At 42.9% G+C, this 21,209-nt stretch overlaps 1 protein-coding gene across 17 annotated transcripts in view; it reads right to left on the bottom strand.

Annotated features, from left to right (window-relative positions):
• Positions 1-21,209, bottom strand: part of UNC80 (unc-80 homolog, NALCN channel complex subunit) — a 119,193-nt gene that overhangs the window by 78,211 nt on the left and 19,773 nt on the right. For 9 of the 17 annotated variants that reach the window (XM_039381329.1, XM_039381328.1, XM_039381332.1 and 6 more), the window contains exons 9-21: positions 19,689-19,823; positions 18,838-19,060; positions 17,246-17,386; positions 14,992-15,260; positions 14,005-14,373; positions 13,089-13,220; positions 11,001-11,148; positions 9,510-9,658; positions 7,060-7,226; positions 6,248-6,349; positions 4,737-4,951; positions 4,106-4,212; positions 3,467-3,626 (exon numbers count right to left, since the gene is read on the bottom strand). In XM_039381329.1, the coding sequence (XP_039237263.1) occupies positions 3,467-3,626; positions 4,106-4,212; positions 4,737-4,951; positions 6,248-6,349; positions 7,060-7,226; positions 9,510-9,658; positions 11,001-11,148; positions 13,089-13,220; positions 14,005-14,373; positions 14,992-15,260; positions 17,246-17,386; positions 18,838-19,060; positions 19,689-19,823 (2,317 nt within the window). Of the gene's footprint in view, positions 1-3,466; positions 3,627-4,105; positions 4,213-4,736; positions 4,952-6,247; positions 6,350-7,059; positions 7,227-9,509; positions 9,659-11,000; positions 11,149-13,073; positions 13,221-14,004; positions 14,374-14,991; positions 15,261-17,245; positions 17,387-18,837; positions 19,061-19,688; positions 19,824-21,209 lie in introns of all 17 variants that reach the window. The other 8 variants (XM_027751944.2, XM_039381330.1, XM_027751940.2 and 5 more) reach the window with 6 other exon arrangements.

Below are 21,209 nucleotides of genomic sequence, written 5' to 3' on the forward strand. Positions count from 1 at the left end.
ATGGAAAGCTCCCTAATACGAGTTCCTTTGGAAAATGAAGCTGGCATCCCACTCCAGGGCTTCTTTCAAGCACGATTTAAAACTCCATGTATAGAGTTCACATGATAAATCAACTAATCCCAATAAACACTTCTAATGCAGAAGATCATTATGCAGTTGGTACCCAGAGTTGAGAGAATGGTAGAAAGACACAGATGAGAAATCTGGAAAGTAGTTTCAAAGTGGCTGGTCAAAACCAGAGTAGTCAGCTTCCAGGCTTTTTGTCTTTATCCATAATACTCTCCCTGTTTACACGTGAAAGCCCAAAAATTTACAGAATACTAAAGGATAAAGCACTGAAGAAGAGAACATCGAGTGGAGAATTCAAGATTACTTTTAAACATGGATTTGAAAGACAAGAGTCAAACCATCAGGTCTACAGGACTTTGTGACTTCTTCAGGAAAGAAGAATGGCTGAAACTCAAAGTCCCTTTGAGATCGCACACTCCAGAATTACCTGGAAAGCACTTAATTACCACAAACAAAAGTCACAACAGAAAATTACAATACAGATCTTAATTTTCCCCCGAAGGCAGAGGTATATCAAATTTCAAGAGACTTATTTACAAATTCTGTGGCTTTTCTCTCTCCAGTGAAGCTTTTACATAGTTTTCCAGTAAACAAAATGTTCCATGTTGGAAAATATTCCATTGGATGGAACAAACAAACAAAGTAGAAAGAACAGATAGAACACTTACATATATGAGCAGTCACAAACACCCTTTTCTTCCATCTCCTCCTGTTTTCCTGCCCGTAGCATGTTATCTGAGCCTTCCTGCTATGACTCTTTTAACACTAACTCATTTGAGGTACAAACAAATGTTTCCTATCCAGGGCCCTGTTAGGGCTGTGCCTGTATGAGACAAAGAACAGAAACTTGCCTAAGGAATGTCCCTAACACGTCCCTAACCCCCACTAGAAAGATCTAGGAGAGGCTTTGTCCATCTGAGCTTGGTAGTACTATCACTACAGCCCTTTGCAGCCCAAGCCTTGCATTTTGTTGAAGCTTTGCAAAAGAGTCCCTTGGAGGCAACTCATGATTGTCCCCTGCTACGCCCATCCTGGAGTAGCCTTGCTGTGAGCAGGGCAGCCCTCACTGACCCAACGTTCCGGTGACTCAGCCCTGCAGGAGACCTCACCCAGAGAGCAGAGATGATTTCCTAACATAGGATACACAAGCTCTGCCCCCAAAAGGGTGTCCCTTGAATACCCTGACAACTTCTGTGGTCCCTCACAACATCTTCAGTAAGCGCCCAAAGGAATGTTAAGGGTCTCGTGTAAATATACTGTAACTCACTTCTGTATATATGCTTTGTTCCTAGTATAGGTAAAAAGATCATTAAAATAAACATTTTTATGCATGAATGCGTATACATTTATGTGTATATATATGTATACATGTGCACACATACAGATACACACATTTGCACGCTTACATACACGTCCAACACAGAATTCCCAGTGGTCCAGATGATTTCTCACAATGAAGGTTACAATTCGTAAATGATGTGACAAATTATTCTACATTTATTATTATTTTTTACTGTATTGTAGTTCACTTCTCTCCATTTTCTTTTAAATTTGGCCTGTTATGTTCAAAAACCCAAAAACACAAGAGGAAACACCACATGGAAAAACATGAGCAAAGTAATGGCACAGCACTATGAATGACAAGAATGGAAAGGCAGAAAGAGGTTCAATTTAATGCTTTAGGATCAGACCTTGGAGGGATTTAACAGTATGTCCATCCACCATCAACAGGCTTTTATTCTCTTCTCCATAAGCACAGAAAACCTGTTGATCTGTATGGAAGACACAGAAGTACTGGAAATTTGAAGGCACTGTACTGTTGCTGTTCTACTGGGTTATAAACTGTCTTACCCTGAAAAGGCCTCACACTGATATCACTGTGCACATGCAAGCACAGACACACACAGGCATGTACGACCACTCTAATATTTTTGCTAATGGTACGTGGCTTTCACTGCATAGCAGAGATCCTTGTTGACACAGTGATGAGACTTCTTTAACTGTTACACTTTGCCTTATAAACTTTAAACATCCTTGCATTAGCGAGATGGAAAAAAATTATTTCCTACAAGAAAATGCAAAGGAGATCTCACAGAAGCACAGCAGAAACAGCTGTGGCAGCCTGTAAAGATCTCATTGCCCCTCAGCTGTTGGTTCCATGGTGGAAGTATTTCACACCTACTTCAGCATGAAGTAGTGGATGAAGAAACCAACTCCTTCCATTGCGGGGGAATGCTACCAGACTACAAGAAGGTTCTGGACCAATGCATTCTCCTAAAGGAACAACACTTTTTGCCTAGGAGCTAGTTGAAAACCACCACCATTCTGCAGTGGCAGATGGTGGCCAGTGTACAGTGGCAAAATATGCTCATACTTTGCTGGTATCACTTGCCTGAACAGTGACTTACACACATTACACTGCAGGTCTGAGACAGATGATGGTGGAGCACACACAATGCAGTGTCAAAGTGTAATGTCAGAAAATAAAGAACATAATGCCAGTGAATGTAACATACTGTAAAGCTACTGAAATCATGGTGAAAAAGAAAATCTACTCCTTTTTGTGTGTTTTTGGGAGTCGGGTTGGGTTGGCTTGTCTTGAAGAAAACATAACAGAACTTCAAGATACAAAGTTGTCTCCCTGACAACAAGAATGTGTTCTAAGCTGAGGACATGAGCATGTGAATGACTGCATGATATTTTAAAACAGAATATATTATGATCTTGTATTATTCATAAAGGCATTTTTCAAACATAGCTAATTTTGAAAATACATTGCAATTAAATATACTTCTGTGGAAAGGAAAAGGAATGTTACTATTAGGTTGTGTGCGAAGAAAAAGGGACAGCATCCCTAACAAATGGTATGCAGACATCAGACATGCAAACACAGAAGAAAAGAGATAATTATAACAAGGTTTGTGCAGGGTTTTCCATTTCTGTGCAGATCTTTGCTAAAACTGTCAAATAGTCACAAATTGGAAAAAAACAAAGCAAAACAAAAAAACCTGATGGAACACCCATTGTTGTATTAGGCAACAGAAGATTTACACACCTAATTTTGAACTAAGTGCTTTGAAGTAAGCATTAATTTTTCAAGTGTATTGATCAAATTCAATTTGATTTAAAAAGCCCAAATGTTGTATTGCATAATTTATTTGGATATTCTTGATTTTAAAAAAAAAATTACTAGAGCTTTTTTCTAAATCAAAATAAAAGAAAGAAGGAAGGGAAAGAAAACAGTTACAAAGACTAAAAAGTTGGATAAGGCTAGAATGGATACAAAAACTACGGAGAAAGCAGGAAAAAAGGGAAAGCGGTAAAATACAGAAAGAAAGATATCTTAAAAAAAGATTAAAAAAAAATAAAAAAGGACATGAGAACCCTGATTTCTAACCATCTTTTTCTTCTGTGTGATGAAGCTTGGATGGGTGTCTTCGGCAGGTGCGCCATTTACCAAGACGCTTGAAGAAATTCTCCTCTTCATCTCTCCCGTTGTCCAGGCCTCCTCCCGGCCCCCCTCCTTCTGACAGCTTCACTGCGCTGGTAAACTTCACCTGTGCACAGACAGAGGGGTTGGTCAGGCTGTGCCAGACCATGAACTCCTGGTCTCCTTGGTTAGTCATAAAGCACCTACAGAGGGGCTGTAAGGACGGCCACAGTAGCACCAGCGGGTCTGCACATACACTGAGGCACTTCATCTTGTAACCTTTCTGCTTAAAGGATTGATCTTTCGCAAGCACAAGGAAGGAAGGAGAAGCGTGACCAACAATTAAACCTTAGGTTTGTTGACAGAGCCTGCATTTCCTTCTCATTGAACCAAGGCAGACTGACCAGTACTGTGTAGGCTTAACCTAGTCTTCACCATGAGCCGCAAAAGCCCAGTCTCAAATTCCCATGGCTCTACTGTGGAGACTTCAGTGACTGAGTCTTATTGGCTTCAATGTCCATGTTAAACAGAATGCTTCCTTGGACAGCTAAAACCAGCCAGATCCTGCCCGTCCAAACTCTCTGCAATCCAGCCTGACACATTTACCTTGGAACTCTGCCTGATGAAAGAGAGACGGTCGACAGAGCTGATATCTAGGAGATCTTCCACTCCGTCGGCCAGGCCAGAGAGGGAGGAGCGCTTCAGCCAGTTCCCTGTTGCAGATTAAGCCATTCAGGACAAATCTAAAAATGCTTCCAAGCAGAATCTATTTATTAGCAATTGCAGCATATTTCTCCACAGTGGCCATGCTAGGGCATGGGAAAATGGGAGGAAAGGGGAAGGCTTGTTTCATGTATAAACTACCATGCAAAGGCAGGTCTTGGGACTTGTAAAGGATATATTCTCTGTCTATCAAATGCTATTTGGAATATTTCTCTTGTACAGAGAGGAACAATTCCTGTGAGATTGAGGTACTAGCCTACTACTTCGGGTCACAGATTCAATAATGTATTTTGACACAGATATCCTCTGTTATTTTTAGCAAATTGCTTACATTTCCCTTTGCCTCAGATCCCCCTCTGTAAAACTGAGAGAGCAGCATTTCACAGCTTCTCTTGGGAGAATACACAATATACCTGGATAATAAGGAACTCTGTTGCAATATTTCTTAAGACAGATACATCTATCTGTGTTTCTCTGCACATGCAATACGTATATAGAAGAGAGAGAGACATACATTTACCTATAGGGAGTTTGAGTTTCTTTCGAAGGGAGATTCGCCGGGAACGGGAGCGGGAGCGCCTGTCTGTGGTGGTTCCAGAGTGAGCAGTGGTGCACTCAGATGTGTCCTGCTCAGACTGACTACTGGTATCACTCGCTGCACTTTGTGATTTGAACATCTTTCGCCAGAAGTCCTTCCGTCCCAGATTGGCCCCCTGGCTTTGCTCATCACTGGAAGAAAAGGGATGCAGAGCATGAACTGCATTTCAGTGAAGTCTGAATGGTCAGGGGAACGAGAACTCCCTCCTACAGGCCCCCTCTAACCTCTCTATTCCTTGAGGTTTGTTTCATCTTGAATTCCAAAAATATTCTTCTCAGTGCGATATAATCAAGTTTGACAACATGCTCAATATTGTTCAAGGCACAACATAACCACCCTTTCTACCTTGAGAAGCTTGTCCACTGAACAGGTCGTTCCAGTTTTTAGTTTCTACATGTGAAAAGCAAATCATCTTCTTTAGGTCAAAATGACCCACACTGATAAGATCACGCTGGTACTTTCTACAAGCATTTGTACCAGAGAGGTTTAGGGCATCATGACAGCCATTTGTGAACCTGATGGAGTCACAGTTCTCATTAAGTACTGGAATGGGGACAGAATATTTTACTGTACTCTTGAGATCTCCCAGGCTATGGCAAGGCTCAGAGTGGAACAGCTTGCTCCAATTCCGCAGAGCAGTAAAGGGCTTTGTGTTATCCTTGTTGTCTCAGCAACAGTGAGACTTTCAAGGCTCAGTTAAGGCAGGAGAATACACGATGTAGAGCTCTGGGTCCTTGTGCAAGCCATGTCTTCATGCACATTGCATCTACTTTAACAAGACGGACATGTATTCAGAGGCATGGAGAAGTTAAATGACTTGTCCAAAGTTATTTAGGGACCAGTGGCCATTTATAGAATTTTCTAAAATTCTTAAGAGTATTGTTTGAATTTACTTCAATATTAAATGGCAGAATTCTTTGGACATAAGAGATTTCAGTCGTGCAATGTCTAACAGCAGGTTGATTGCACCTTGGCTGACAAAGAGAAATGCAGCAATCTTTGGAGACTACATGCAGCTCAGGAATGGGCTGGCTCTCATAAAGCAGTAATGACCCTCACCAACAACTTGGAAGTTGAAAATTAATAGAATCATCCCCCAGAAGTACAAACAAAGCACGGAGAACAGCTGTGGTGACATCTCTGAGGAATTAACACTCTATTCACAGCCATGGTAGCATGCAGTATTGACAAATCTACTGCACTGTACTTTGAAAATCTCTGGTATTTCCCCATCAAAATCAGGGTGCATCCAGTTGGCAGCACTGAAAAAAAAGGCATTACCTAGATGTTTGCAGCAGCTCCTGTGGAGACACTCAACTACGTGTTGTACCATCCAAAGAGAATTCTTTGCCGCCTTGCCTACTTGTACTAACCCCCAGAAGGAAGACGCTGGCAATAACACATTGGACAACCCAACAGTTACTCACTGTTCTGGAGTTTGCATTGGGCGGCTTGAGACGTAACTCCGGCATTCATCAGGGGCAGCTGAGGTCTGGCCTTTGTCAATGATGACACTTCCCACCTCGGATCTGTAAAGACAAGAGAAATCATCAGCCAAAGCAAATGGATGCCCCATCCCATGGCCATTATTACAAAGCTGCATAACATGGAAACCAGCACTGCTGAGCAGCAAAGCAGCTTTAGAGAAGCACTTTCTCTTTAGCAACCTGCTGTCTCTCTCTCTCTATTTTTCCTGAAAAAGGCATCAGCTCTTAGAAGCAAAGCCAAAGTTTTCACGAGTTTTTCAACTTCCTTAATCCTTCTCCCCAACATTTTAATATTAAAAATCTCAAGGCACCAGAGGAAATTTCTTTTTGATAAAGAAGCGTGTCAGGATTAGATTTCTTCTGGAACCTGTTTTGCATACCAAGTTTACCTGTCAGATAAGCAACACAAAGGACGTGATGCACATGTAAAACTATGTCCATACAGTGTTTTGGAACTGATACTATGCTTCTTAGTTCTCTTAACCTCTCCTTCTCCCAGTGTTTCCATTGCACTGTTCGCTTAGGTCTCTTGTATGAGTGTCAATGCTTTTTGCTGCAAACCTATTACTGTCCCAGTTCATTAAATTTTAAAGGAGGCTGCTGCCACAGCATAAGTCTGTACATCAAGAACTGACACAGAATATCAAGATAAAACACACAAGCCCTTGGACTTCCTACATTTGTGTTTAGTACAGGCTGCCACACAGCCATATGCAAATCAGTTATTTACCTTATCTCTCCTAGACACCCACCTTTTGCTTCCAGAAGGTTTTGGCTCTTGCTCTGGTTCCTCTGGTTTTTTTCCTGGTATTAACTTTTCAGCACTGTCCAAGAGGGCACTGAGTGCCACTCTCCGAAACACATTCCCATGAGCCTCCTTGATAAACTGGACCAGCTGTCGGATATCGCAGTACAAGCCCTTAGAAACAAGACATCATGAAAAAGAAAGAATTCAGTCTGCATCTTGTGAAGAAGCAGTGAGAATCAATACTTTCTGAGGTACTGCAGCAGGCCATTACTTGCTCTGGCTGTTGTGTGATATACTCTCCAGGTACAGGGTTTGTGTTTTTTGCCTGGAAATTCATTTAGTGCACTCAGAAGAAGCAGACAGTGAGGAGCATTATTAGTATTATGGAACATGGTCTGCAATGGGATATAGCAGATGGAGAGTTATCAGAGGCTAAAACAGCTGTGAAATGAGGGACCTGCAAAAATGACGTAAAGCCTATTTAATCCCATCCATCTGAGCCATAAGCTTAAAGGTATGAAAAATCTAAGGTGTCTGTGAGTGGAAGTAGAGTGCAAAAAGCTGCATGTTTTGTTTCAAAACCAGTGGGTGTCTTGGGATTTTTCTTCATTATTTTAGAGCTTCACATCATAGGAAGAGAGAGGAATGACTCACTCATTCCCCAACCTACTCCTACATTCAAGACTCTTTTTAGTTCTGAACATTCATACACATCTGTGATGTGCAAATCACCTCTATCACCTCTATATCTGAACCCCAAGGGGATGGAGGGAACAGTTTTACAGGACCTGATTTTTGCCCTGTGAGCTTTCCTGAAAGACCTTGGATTATTCTGAAAATTCCCAGCAAGGAACTGCACAGTCAGCTTTCAACAAAACAAAATGAAACAAAACAAAACAAAAAAACCAAACCAAACCAAACCAAAACAAGCAAACAAAAAAACCCACAAAAAACTCAACCAGAAAACCAACAAAAAAAAAAACTGGTTCTGTATACTGATTAAGGCTCTTTCTTTTCCATATTTTTTCCTGAATCCCACCACTTAATCTCTGCTGAGAAACATTCCAAAGGAGGAATATCCACAAGAACAAGAGGATTTGGACATAGGCAGACTACTCTGCCGGTTTAAGATGTTACTGTGTTTTTTTCTTCTTCCCTTCCTTCCCCTCACGTAGCATTACTGTCCCTTTAGCTGGACCTCAGTGCCTCCACAGCTCTGCCATAAGGATGGAGTACATGAATGCTTCTTGGCTGCTTCCAAGAAAAATCCCAATTTCTGATAATAAAGGAGGTGGTTTGAGATTAGCTGCTAGATTCTGCACCAGTTTGGAAGAAGAGAGCTCGTGGCATCCATTTTACTGACTGCTATGGGAAGACAGTGCATAGGCAGCAGGCAGCAGAACCTTACTTTCCTCCAGGTGTTTGGTAAATTGAATGCTTGTCTAAACTTTGGAAAGATCTACCGAGAGTAAGCAACTCACTCTGCCACAGGCGGGCCAGGTCCTTAACCAAGTGAACTGGCTTTGACTTTGCTGGAAGTTGATTTGTGCTGGCGGTGGTCTTAGAATCATGGAGGTTGGAAAAGACTTCTTGAGATCACTGAGTCCAATTGTTAACCCAGCACTGCCAAGTCCACCACTAAACCATGTCCCCAAGTGCCACATTCACATATCTTTTAAACCCTTCCAGAGATGGTGATTTCACCACTTCCCTGGGCAACACCTGACAACCCTTTCAGTGAAGAAATTTTTCCCAATATCTAATTTAAACCTCCATTGGTGCAACTCGAGGCCATTTCCTCTTGTCCTGTCTCTTGTTACCTGTGACAAGAAACTGAACACCACCTGACTACACCCTCCTTTCAGGTAGTCGTAGAGAGCAAGAGGGTGTCCCCTGAGCCTCCTTTTCTCCAGGCTAAACAACTCCAGTTCCCTCTGCTGGTCCCCATCAGATCTGTGATCCAGACCCTTTCCCAGCCCCACTGCCCTTCTCTGGACACGCTCCAGCACCTCAATGTCCTTCTTTAGTGAACAGCTCAAAACTGACTCCAGAATTTGAGATGCAGCCTCACCAGTGACTGGTACAGGGAGACCACTACTGCCCTGGTCCTGCTTGTCACACACTTTCTGATACAAACCAGGATGCCATTGCCCTTCTTGTTCATTAATCCCTTGCTCCAGACTATGCTACTAATCCACTTGGAACAACACAAAAGCTGCTTGAACAGAGAGGAAATTGCAATTCATACTGCACAACTTTTATTCTGGCTAAGTCCCCAGGGTCCAAAACAGGCATGCAAGAAGGGCATCACATTTACATAATACTTCAACTGTGACTGCATAGCTTGCTACACTCAAGGGATTTGATTAAACTGAACTAATTCTTCACTGTAAAGTCTCACTGGTGACGCCCAAGTGAAAAAGTAACTTTGTTAACATGAAATCAAGTGCTTACCAGGTTTTCCGGGCTGTGGAGCTCATGTGTAGTGGAAGCACAGCGAGTGATCAGTGACTTGAACATGGCACTCACAATAATACCTTCTACACTCTGGGCTGTAGACTTGTTGTCCACTGTGGTGAAGTTATTCCCAAATCCAGCCTTGTCTGTGAAATTCAAGTATAAGCAAGCCCTCTTGTTAGGAATGGTTTAAAAGAGATGGCTTAAAGACACATGTAAAGGAATTATTATTATTATTATTATTATACATGAGACAGAGACATGTCCTCACCTAATATCCTATGCCCAGTTCTCATAATCCCATCCCACAAAAGTGAGGGGTAAAAAAAATGACAAGGATGAAATCCTCCCAGAAATATTTGTATTATGAAAAAGGGATTGAAAAGATCGGGACCACTCTGGCTTCCTTTTATCCACATCTCTCATTTACATAAAATTTGAACAATACCCCCAGCTTTTCTGGTTACCATTCTAAAGGACAAAAGATGTTTGATTAAGCTGCAAAGTGACAACCACCATGAAAATTAAATCTTCTGAACTACAGGAATGCTGTTCTTGCAAGGTGCACAGGGAGACCAAACTCTCAGAAAGAGTCAAAAAAGAATTACACATTCACATTAATTACAAGAAACATCTGTTTCATGAGCTGAGAGAAAAGACTTTCAAGAGCTGCATGAGCTGCCACGCTTCAAAGCATAAGCCAGTCAATAATTGATGAATTCTCAGGGAAACTTCCTATGGGTATATTCTTCACAAAAGCTGGTTATATACAAATATTCTTTGATGCTTTCTCTGAAATGCCTGGGATCAGAGACAGGCTAATAAACTAGTCAGACTCCCTGACTGTTTCAGAGGAGCTATTCCTACCCTGTAAACAGTCATTGTTAACTGCTAATGCATGCAGTGACCAAGCATAAATGTTTAGTTGTTCTAATAGCACCTGGAATAATTTTTCTAACAAAACCCCTCAAAACCCCCTACATACACACATGCACACACACTCATAACTGCAGTCACGTGCATCTGCGTGTTCCTGTGTTTGTTCATTCAGCCTGTTCTTGCTGTTTACTGCCTCATCTGAGGCACCACAGAGGGTTTTAATGCTCAATTATATCTCCATTCAGACCTGGATTAAACAGGCCATTCCAGCTGGTGCCATGTCATGAAGCAGAGAATTTCCTGCCCGAGGCATCGCTGGATGAAAGTATTTTCTGTGAAGAGCCATGAACAACAGACAGGATGAATCAAGAGAGAGACCTTCAATTTTAGGTGCACTGGATGCCCCAAGATCTCTAGGCGAGATCACTAGGTTTTTGGATCTGAAGAGGTCCAGCTCCCCTGACCCACACTGGATAAAGATACACACTCAATTTTCTGAGGATAGCAACTCACTTTTTTTTCTTTTTCTAAAGGAACAGGGTATGGCTTCTTTCTGATGGCATAGTTTAGAATACTCAAATGAGAGTTTCTGAGGCCAGCTATACTTACTGTCAGTGACTGGCTCCATGCAGAATCCCAGTAAAGCATGAAGGAAATCCACCACATTATTGAGAGAATCCCTGTTCACATAATCCCTCATGGTCTGCCGGAATTGAATCTTATCCAGTTTGTACAGCTTTGTGAGGCAGTTCTGAGCCTGCAATGATATCCATCAGAAAACACCTCATCAAAGTACATAGAAGCAGGGGAATTTTGCTCTTGCTTAGCCAGTGCTCTGCTGTGCTGTCTCTGAAGGAGTCTTCTGGAGGAGCCAGAAGGTTCAGGTTCCCTAACAAGATAGATTCACCTCTGGAGGCAACAATAAATTCAGCACAAGGAAACAGTGTACCAGCATGGGTGCCACTGTTTGGAGGTGGTGGTGAAGTCCCTGCCAGCCATGTCTCAAGGTCTCTCTTCCTCTCCCCAAGCCCAAAGTGGATTCTCACTGGATGTGAACGAAGTAGGAATGTACCACCTCTGTCAAGGCTCAGTGCCTTGGTGGAACAGGTTCTTAGCCTCAGGCATCTGATTTGCAGCCTCTGGCTCAGAACAATCCATTTGAGGCACCTATACCCAGTGACCCACTTATATAATGCAAAATACTAACTTTTTATTTAAAAACTATTAATTGCCAACTTCTTATCACAAAACTATCCGTCCTACAGGGACCCCATGCAGGCTGGAGTTAAGAGAATCTAAAATGTCAGCTCTGTGGGAAACATGAACTCTCCAGCTACATACAACAGGATGCTTAACTTCCCCATAAACTCAGACAAGTGATTGTCCATGCAGTCAACACAAATGGTGCATGCAAAGCAGTTTGGCCAGACAAATGCAGAGAAAATGCAGCAGACTTAGACACCTAGGAAAATCTCTTCCCATAAACACCTCACTTCAATGGGTCTGATAAGAACCTTGGCTCCAAGAGACCTATTCATTTATGCTTAATGTTATGCATAGGCCTAAATGCTTTGCTGGCTCAGCTCCAACACAATCTTAAAAGTCTAACTGACATTGTGATGAATATGGTACCTCTTCAACCAGTGCTCTGTGCAGCAGAATACTGTTACCACTGCCAGTCTCTCACCCCATCTTGTCCCATTGTATCCAGAACTAACATCACTGCTGCAGTCTCCTCAGTACCTGGGAGCCTAGCTAACAGAACACTGCAGGATATGGAGCAACCAGTCCATCTCTGAGCCATCTAGCTCAGATCCCAGAACTAAATTATAGCTCTGTTGGCGTGGTTCAGGCTAACCAAAGCCATGGTGTAGCATCTGGATCACACCCATACCGTGGGATTAGTAAATTCTCATTACAGTCACAAAAAATGCTCCCTTCTGCAAGTACACAAGGTGAGGAGGAGGCACGTGTTGGAGAAGGTCTTTGAAAGGCTCCCATCTGACAGGGCATTGGACTGACTGCAGGGAGGTAAATTCTTCTGGATGAAGTCTGATGTCTGGGCTACATCCTGGGCACTTTCCACTGCTTCAGCTTGGGCAGAACCAAAACTGTAAGGAATTGACAGTGATGATCCACCCTGCCCTTCAGGAGGGCACGAGTGAGTCTTTCACTTCCTTGCAGCACACCAACATGCCTGCAAGTAGAGTGTATTCCAACTATCAGGAGCTGACAAAGCAGCCCAGCAGCAACCAGCCACAATGACCATTAGGAAAGGTGCACAGACCTACACCTTACACTTCTGGATTTAGATATGCAACCCAAGACAGCTGCATCTCTTGTAAGTGGCATACTCTACTGGGGTAACATCACGAGAAAAGTTACTTATACCAGCTCACACAGGGGATTTTCTCCCATGTATTTGTCCCAACCCATCCATTGGGGTGGTCAGAAGCACCCTGGACTTCAAGTCTGCTCTTGGCACCCCCCCAAGAGCTGCAAGATAACACAACAGCTGAAAATCTGCTACGGCTGGGCTGCGACACAATCTTTGAGCTGGGGCAAAGAGCAACACATTTATTGTCAATACAGACAAAGCTACAGAGGGGGCAGACAGCAATCTCAGCAGATGATGTCAAAAGTACAAGGGGGGGACGCTGTAATGAGCTTTAATTCTCTTACATTCTCCCGGAATACCTGGTGTCTCAGGCGATCTCCAGAGAGCCCTCGGTGTCCTTCTCCACAACCATAGGCACAACCCAGGGACTTCACAATTTTTATCAGCATTGTGAGTGCCAGCCTATGGGTGCTGACAGATGGGCCTTCATCCTGAGGGTCGCAGAGGGAAAGACAGTGTGGAATCCTGGCACAACCACCAGCATTTTGTTAACATTCTACTTTCGACAAATTGCTGTCCATTTTTCCTCTCAGACACTTCATTACTGAGTTGTTATTCTTGAAGTGTTTACTCCAATTATTTTTCAGGTTTAGGGACCAGCCCCATCCCTTTCAGCTCCCATCAGAAAGTTCTGCAATAAATGTGAAGCCTCTATGTGCTGCTATGCATACCATTCAGCCTGCCTTTCAAAAGATTTTGCCTGAAAATTTCTGCTTGAGTAGAAAAACAAGCATCTTTTTAAAATGTCTTAGGTGTTATGCTACTATGAATTACAATTTTGGATGTCAGCAACAGCATCTTGTGGCCAATTCTCATAGCAACACAGAAATTTATGATTTCTGGCCATAGAAAAGAAGATGTGCTCACGTGCTGGACTCGATTTTTCTTTAGAAGTTATGAATAATAAACCTCCCAAAAAATCATTGTTATTGAAGATTTCAAACAATTGACAAGATATTGAAAATGTCCACATGAGGCTTACAAATTTTGCTTTTGGCAGCTGCTTCTCTGGAGTAGTTACAGTGCTTGAGTTCGCAATCACGTTTCCTCAGTGGAACCCCCCCCCCGTGAGCACCAGAGCAAAACAAATTAATTTGTCACTGTGGTACAACATAAAAGAGAGCAAACAAAAGGGCAGTTGCATACATATGCATACTCAATCTTAACAGACCTTACAGTACTTTCAGGAATTGTATAAAGGGAAGCAATACAAACCTTTTCTTGTTTTTTGTCATTCTTCTCATATGGCCCTCCTCCTCCTCCACCACCTCCATCACTTCCACCTCCACCTCCTCCTCCACTTCCACCACCTCCTTCTTCTCCTCCATCTCCAACTCCACTAACTGGAGGTGGCCCAAATCCACAAGTTGAACCAGCAGAAGCAGCCCCTTTGAGCTGGAAGGATCCTTCACTTGGTCTCTTCTCAGGAGCCTCATTTTCTTTGTTCTCGCTCTTCCTCCGAACCTTCTCTACACAGGGCACCACACCAAGCTGCAGTAAGCACTCCACAATGTTCAGTGCCACATCACAAATCCGGGAGCTGATGTCATGGTTTAGGACCAAGTAAACAGCCTTCAGGACCACCTGGGAGATCCAAACATCACATTTAAAGTCAAGTTTACTTTCTTTTCTAGTACGATTTTGTGCCTGGAAACTGTAGTCACAGACCAGAGACTCATTATAGCAGGCACAGTACAAATTCTGAATGAAGGACATACAACCCTAAATCCCAAGAGCCTACAATCTAGGTGTAAGACAAGAAACCACAGGCTGGGCACAGTCAGGCAGCAAAGGAAACCATGAGATGACATCTGTGAGCCTGAGAATACTGCTTCGGTGCACCAGGAGCTGTCAAGTCATTAAGAAGAAAGCAGGAAAGGTGAGTTTTAAGGTGCCATTAGAAGAAAGGTGCTACTCAGTCTTATACTATACTTATAGGGAATTTGGTGCATGCCCCAGGAACACTTAAGATTTGATGTGTGCATTCCACATGCACATGCACTCCTTGGAAGGAGTAACAGGAGTTGCAGTATCTCAGAGGAGACTCTTAGGATATGCACAAATGTGTCTGACTGACCTTTATGTACTGCTGAGAGAAGTCATATAAAGAGGTGGAGGAAAAGCCCATCCAAACCCTGATCTCAATGGTACAGCTATATTGACAGAAGAGGGACCTGGCTCTCCTCGTTCCTTGCCAATTACCGAGAGATCCAGCATGCCGTTCTTGTGGACAAAGTTGTTGGTTCCATCAATGTGATCTGTGTCCTCCAAGCAACTGTAATTGATGCAGGAATCTGTCAGGCTCCGTGGGAGGTTGGCACATGCAAGTGGCTCGTGGGGCATCTCAGGGATGGGCACCTGGTTGCAAAGCTTCCTCATGTGCTCGCTGAAGAAGTCGGCATAGCCCACGTTGAACGAGGCCAGGGTGGTGTTGAAGGTGGCCACAGTGATGGTGGAGATCTGGGACCGCACTGCAGGGGGAAAATGGCTACCTGTAAATTTCCACCTCTAGAGTTATGGAATGGAAGATTGAGGCTGAGCGTGTTTAAAGGGAGCACCTCTTAATGCAGCTTGTAATGCTGAAAGACAAGACAGGTTCCTAATTACTATAATGGGTACTGGGATGAAAGATAGATGCATTTCTTCCTTTAAGCCAGTGTAAATTAGAACAACACTGAGTTTGCTCTAGCAGTACAGTTCCATGGCAGCTTAAGTTAATCTCAGTCAAGCAGGCAGTTAATTAGATCAGGGAACTCAGCCAGCCTAAATCTAATCCAAAGGGGGGATTAGAATTTGGCTAACTTTGCTCCCTGTACTGGTCCAGTGCCTGGTCTTTAAAGCAGCACTGCCCCTGCAAGGCAAAGAAAAAAGACTCTGCAGCTGGATGCAGGAATGAAGGTAGGGGAACAGCAGCACCAATTTGGAACAGCTTTCTAAGTCACACCAATATGAAATATTTCATCACACCAATTGAAAAACGTGGAGCAGTGTGTTCCTAACAATACCTATGACAGTCTAAACCACCTGCAAAATGCAAAGCTGTCTGATCAGAAAGGCACCATGGCATCTCAGTTCACAGTGTTCAGAGAAGGGAACTCATTACATAGTCAAGTTTAACTTTAAATTGCTCAGATTAGCATGTTGGCTACGCAGGCCAATTTTTATCAAGGATTCACTGTGTTTTTACAACTCATGCTGAACTCCAGGCCACAATGTTAGTAATTTCCCACACTTAGTGCTTTTTAAGTAGGTTTATACACCCTGTAGTGTAGAAAGACCCTATGTGTCCCACAGGGTTGGTTGGACTGTCACCTGCCAGACAGTAACAGGGCTATGGAATAACAAAGAACTTCTTCCTAAGGCTATTTAATGTATTCTAATTAATAATACAGCATACATCTAATAAGCAATGACTCAGTGATGAACTGATTATGTTATATATTATGCAAATACCAACTTGTCAGAAACTTGCCAGACTGGTGACCAGGTTTTCTCAAAGCCTGTGCAACCCTTCCAGCACTGAACTAGCACTATTTATTAGGAGAAATATTCTAAGGCCAACAGCAGTACCTTGAACTAGGCTACAATTTGGTCAATGATCAGGGTAGGAATTAGCTGCTTGTATCAGAGGATTTCTTGCTGGCAACTGTGATTTTTTAATGGCATTCATTGAAATTTGTATGGTGAAGATAACAATAAAGATGGCAGCAGGAAATCTTGTTCCAACCATTTCCCCCTTCAAATGCAGTTAAAGCTCTTTCAGTGAGCCCTGCTAACTCCTGTGCAAAGATCCTTTTCCTTCTTTGGGTCACGTGTAGCCCATCTGTCACCAGCAGGCTGGTGTCATGTAAACAAACCCATTATCAAAACCCCCAAAATTCTGCTGGTGATACCAGACTCAGAGCCAGGTGTTGATCTGCTGGCTCTTCCTGTTTCTTCCCTCATCATTCCCTTGCAAAACTGGAAGGATAGAGAACACTACTTGTGCTCCTCTTCCCTTAATCAGTCATCCCAAGGCCCTGAAGCCTCTCTTGAGATTGAGTAAATTTCAAAGCCAGGCTTCTAACTGGAAAGAAGGGAATTAGGAAAAAAGCCTGTGATTCTCAGCACAGTCCAGGAGCTGTGGATTGTAAAGGGGCATTAAATACCATAAAATACCCCATGAAACCACTGAAGATAACAATACCAAGTTTCTGCCCAAAATTCTGTGCTGTGTTGTGGTAAGGCAGAAAACACCAAACCCTGCGTTCTCCCTGCCGATGGCCACCAACTGCACCAGATAAACGTGAAAGGTTTGGAACGTTTTTCTACACAGAACAAAAAGCACTCAAAAGATATGGAAATAAAAAAGGAAAAAACAATTAGTCACATACTCATATATGGAAACAGTGACACTTCCTCAGCTTCCTGGAGTTGATATTTCAGAGAAAAGTCTTTCCTGGTGTGTTAAATTTACCTTCTTTGACTGTGTTCTCTCCGTGGCTGTTTGAGTGGTCTGGCAGGTCGGAGACCAGCGTGTGATGAGAGTGCGAGTGCCTGGCGCTCAGGCTCTCCATCTCCGTTGCTGTGTCAGAGCTCCCCCGCCTGGTAAACTTCCCTAGGGCGAGGGCAAGAAAGGATACTGGGTTTACTTATCTGAGAAGTGCTTGAAGGTAAGAGACAGGAGCTGAGGTTAAAAATTGGAGGAGTGGAGTCTGCAAAAGTCAACGCATTCCAGGACACTGTGAAGCAGAACGAAACATTATAGTGGGATCTCTCACGGGGGTTTATTGATATAAAGACCAAAGGTAATAACTTTCTGCAAGGTTCTTCCCCTCAGCACATACACCCACATTCTTAACCACCAGCACCTTCAAGAGAGACTGGTCAGCACTGTATGACTCCACCCTTTGAGGCAGAGTATAGGAATTTGGTTTCTTCTCCTCTGGTCCAAAAGAAATAGGTATTTCAGGATGGAGAGCGCTAAGGCAAAGGAAATTTTTCAAGAACGCAATACAATACAAAATCCCCTCTACTAAAAGAGGGGGACTGCCTCTGAGGTTGGCAGGATCTGTTGACCAGTGGACTTGAACCTGAAATACATGATTTCACTAAGACATCAGAAAGCAAAAAAACTGTAGGTTTAGTCACAACAAGAATCTGGAGTCCCTGGGATTAAATTTTAATTAACTTCTTGAGGTACTGAATATATGGAAAGGAGGATTTAGATACAAAGTTTGTAATCCTTGTATAAATCTATAAGTGTTTGTATATTAACTACTGACAAAACACATATGAATCTTTTAGAATTCACTTGGCTAAGCCCACTCTCCTCTGTCCCAGAGAGGGACATGTTTCCAATGGAGAGCTCTTCAAAATGGTGCCATCTAAGATGGTGAAAATGAGAAGGCTCTGGCACGGCAGATCATTTTGTTCCCTATCATCTTTAAGAAAGGGTGCTGTGATAAAAATCTACGACATTGGGAGTAAATCTGTGAAACAGAAAAAATGCCTAGACATTGTTCAGTGAACTTGGAAGCTTGAAGGAGTCAATTTTTACATTTAAACAACTGTATCTTTGCAATATCAAGACAGCATAAGCCTCGCTGAGACAATATCCTATTTATATTGTATCCAACAATCAATTGAGGAAGACTGTGAATAGAATACTTTTTGCCATGCTCCTAGTGACCATATTGCTGCCTCTTTAGATATTTTTCTTATAAAGAAGAGGATGCAAATATTCCTTGAATCTATTTTAAGCTGCAGTCATGCAGTGCTTGCTACCACTCAGGGAAGGCATACTCAAGTGGTACAGTGATCCCTACAGGTTGCCACAGGAGCTGTTACTCTAGTGAAGATGGTAGTTTTCAGAGAAAAAGTGAACTAAGGCGTAAGTCATTCAAGGTCTGCTGAGAGCAGTCGCCACTTCTACCAACAGGTGTGTCATGCTGCAAACAGAGCCAAGGTGACAACAGGATGGACAATGAAACAAAGAGCCTTTGTTGTTCTCTGGATGTTTACAACAGGAATGACACAGAATCTGGGGCAGATATAACAACATCTCACCTAATATGGTGGTTTGCCATCCTCCTCTCTCAATGCCACGTCGGTCCTCTCCGATTCCAGAGAAACTGCCAAAGGAGAAAGTGCTGCGAGTGGGTGAGACATCCAAATGATCCTCATGGAGGAGGAAAGGCACCCCCATCCTTCTTTGCCGCTTCTTCCCAGTGTGGTGGAAAGGAATTGACCCTTTGCGCTCGCGTTCCCTGTCCTCTTTGCGGCTCTTAAACTGCAGGAAGAAGAGGGAAAGATATGGGAGCAAGTAGAAGCTTTGAGCCATGGAAGACTACCATTTGAGGGGAAAAGATAACACAGATGTGTGTCCCAAGCATAACCTTCCACTCTGAGCTTCTTACCTTGGGCATTTACCCTGCTAGCAACCATCTGCACGCTGGGACCACATGAGTGTTTAAAGGAACTTAGTATTGCCCTCAGCTGGGAGGGATGCCCTTGGATAATTTTACGACGTTCTTGGACCTTGAGCTGGATGCACAGAATCCACAAAAGTCTGCCTAGTATCTTGAGTGGTTGCAACCTAGAGCTAGGATGAGGTAAAAATATCAGAAAAACTCACTGACTTAGCTGGAAGTACAAGTGAGCACCGGCATTTAAAAATCAGCACTGTTTGAGTGCCCTCCACTCATGCAGTTTCAGCAGAACAGCTATTTGAATAAAGATTTGAGTATCATGTCTGCAATGTGCACATGAAAACCTATGTAATAACACCCAACTCCAATGAAAAGGGACATCAATCTCACATATGGCATGAACATAAATTCCAAGCAGACCTTCAGCCACTATTTAGCGGGACAGTGAAGTGCTAGATCACAGGTAAATCAAAGTTTTCTTTCACCCACCTTTTTGAAGATGTTCATCCCCAGGTCTGTGGAGAGATCTGGAACTGCTGGTCTACGCAAGTTGGTCAATGAAACCTTGGAAAATGCCTCTGCGCTTAGTGATTTTTCTTCCTCATTACATTTCATTGTAAGATCCTGCAGCTCCCAAAAGAAGACAGCAAGCACAAGGAGAAATAGAGGACAATCAGCTTTAAAAAAAAAAAAAAAGCTACTTCCAGGAGCTGTCATAGGAGCACTGCAGAGGAAAAGAACCTCCAATTCATTAAACAAAATGGTACACACATTTAAAGAAAAACAACTGAACAAACAAAATGTAGAAACTCTCAGAATTATTTACCTTGTCTAACATTTCTGTCACAGGCTTTGCTGTCAGTGTGGTCTCGTGGCATGTTCTTCTCCAGTCTGATTCTGTACCCAGGTATGACTCTGGGTAGCTGACGATCTTCTGATCATACACTGATGAGCAATCACAATGGCTACCCTTTTTGGTTTTATTTGAGATCTAAGAGAATATGCCCTTAATAATATATATCTTTAAATACACATTTTGGAACTGACTGGCAATAAGCAGCACTGTCCCTTCAAGAGACTTGATTTTCAAAAAAAATTTATTTACTCACGGAAGAAACCTCAGAGTTCTACATCACTAAGCATCCTCCACTCATAATAACAGTGCTCCCAGACCATCATAGTTCATATTTGTGTAATTCCCCCCTTCCTATATCCCAGAATGTCTCATGACAGTGAAAACCATGAGGCTCACTCACCCCAGTTTCAGTAGAGAGCGCTCAAGCACCCTCTGCACTGAGCAACACACGTTACACCTGCCTGCTGCAGAGGAAGGCTTTGCCACAAAAATGGCACAAGCTCAGCTCCTGGCCATCTGCTCCCATTAAAGATCCGATGCCACCATCCATGAGACGTTTGTGCAGTTGACCCGACCAAATTCCCACAGGATAATTTTATTCTGCCTAAATATCAACTTGTTTCCGATGGAGATGATGTTCTTCTTCACTGTCCCACCAGAAACGTTGTGTTGAACAACTGGGTTATGTAAAAATACCTTTTGCTTTCAATCCAGAGATAGCCATAAGACAAGGACAGATGAAGCGACTCCGATAGTACAGGAGGTTTAGATTCTGCCTTGCCAGATTGCCCATTGCAGAGCCAGCCAGCTCTGCAATATAAAAGTGTGCAGTTTTATGCACAAAAATGTCCAGCAGAAGCCAGTGACAGCCTTTGCAGCTGAAATCTTAAGTACCAGTTACAGTGTTTGCAGTACTGGGATACTGGGAACCACACATTTTTTCAGAGACTTTTCAGAGTAATCAGAGACTAGCCTTAAATTCTTCCTAATTATTTTATCAGCACAAGAGTGAAGGAGACACACAACAGTAAGACTCCTCTTCACCACTGTTTGTAGTACAGGTATGCTTATAAACCACTTTGCTTATATAACTGAAGGTGCCACGGAGGAGTCACACGTAAAATCCAACACACAGCAAATCAGGATTCAAACCT

The sequence above is a fragment of the Pipra filicauda genome, unplaced genomic scaffold (genome assembly GCF_003945595.2).
Source record: "Pipra filicauda isolate LSUMZ 115617 unplaced genomic scaffold, ASM394559v2 scaffold21_size4447388_pilon, whole genome shotgun sequence".
Classification (NCBI taxonomy): Eukaryota; Metazoa; Chordata; class Aves; order Passeriformes; family Pipridae; genus Pipra; species Pipra filicauda.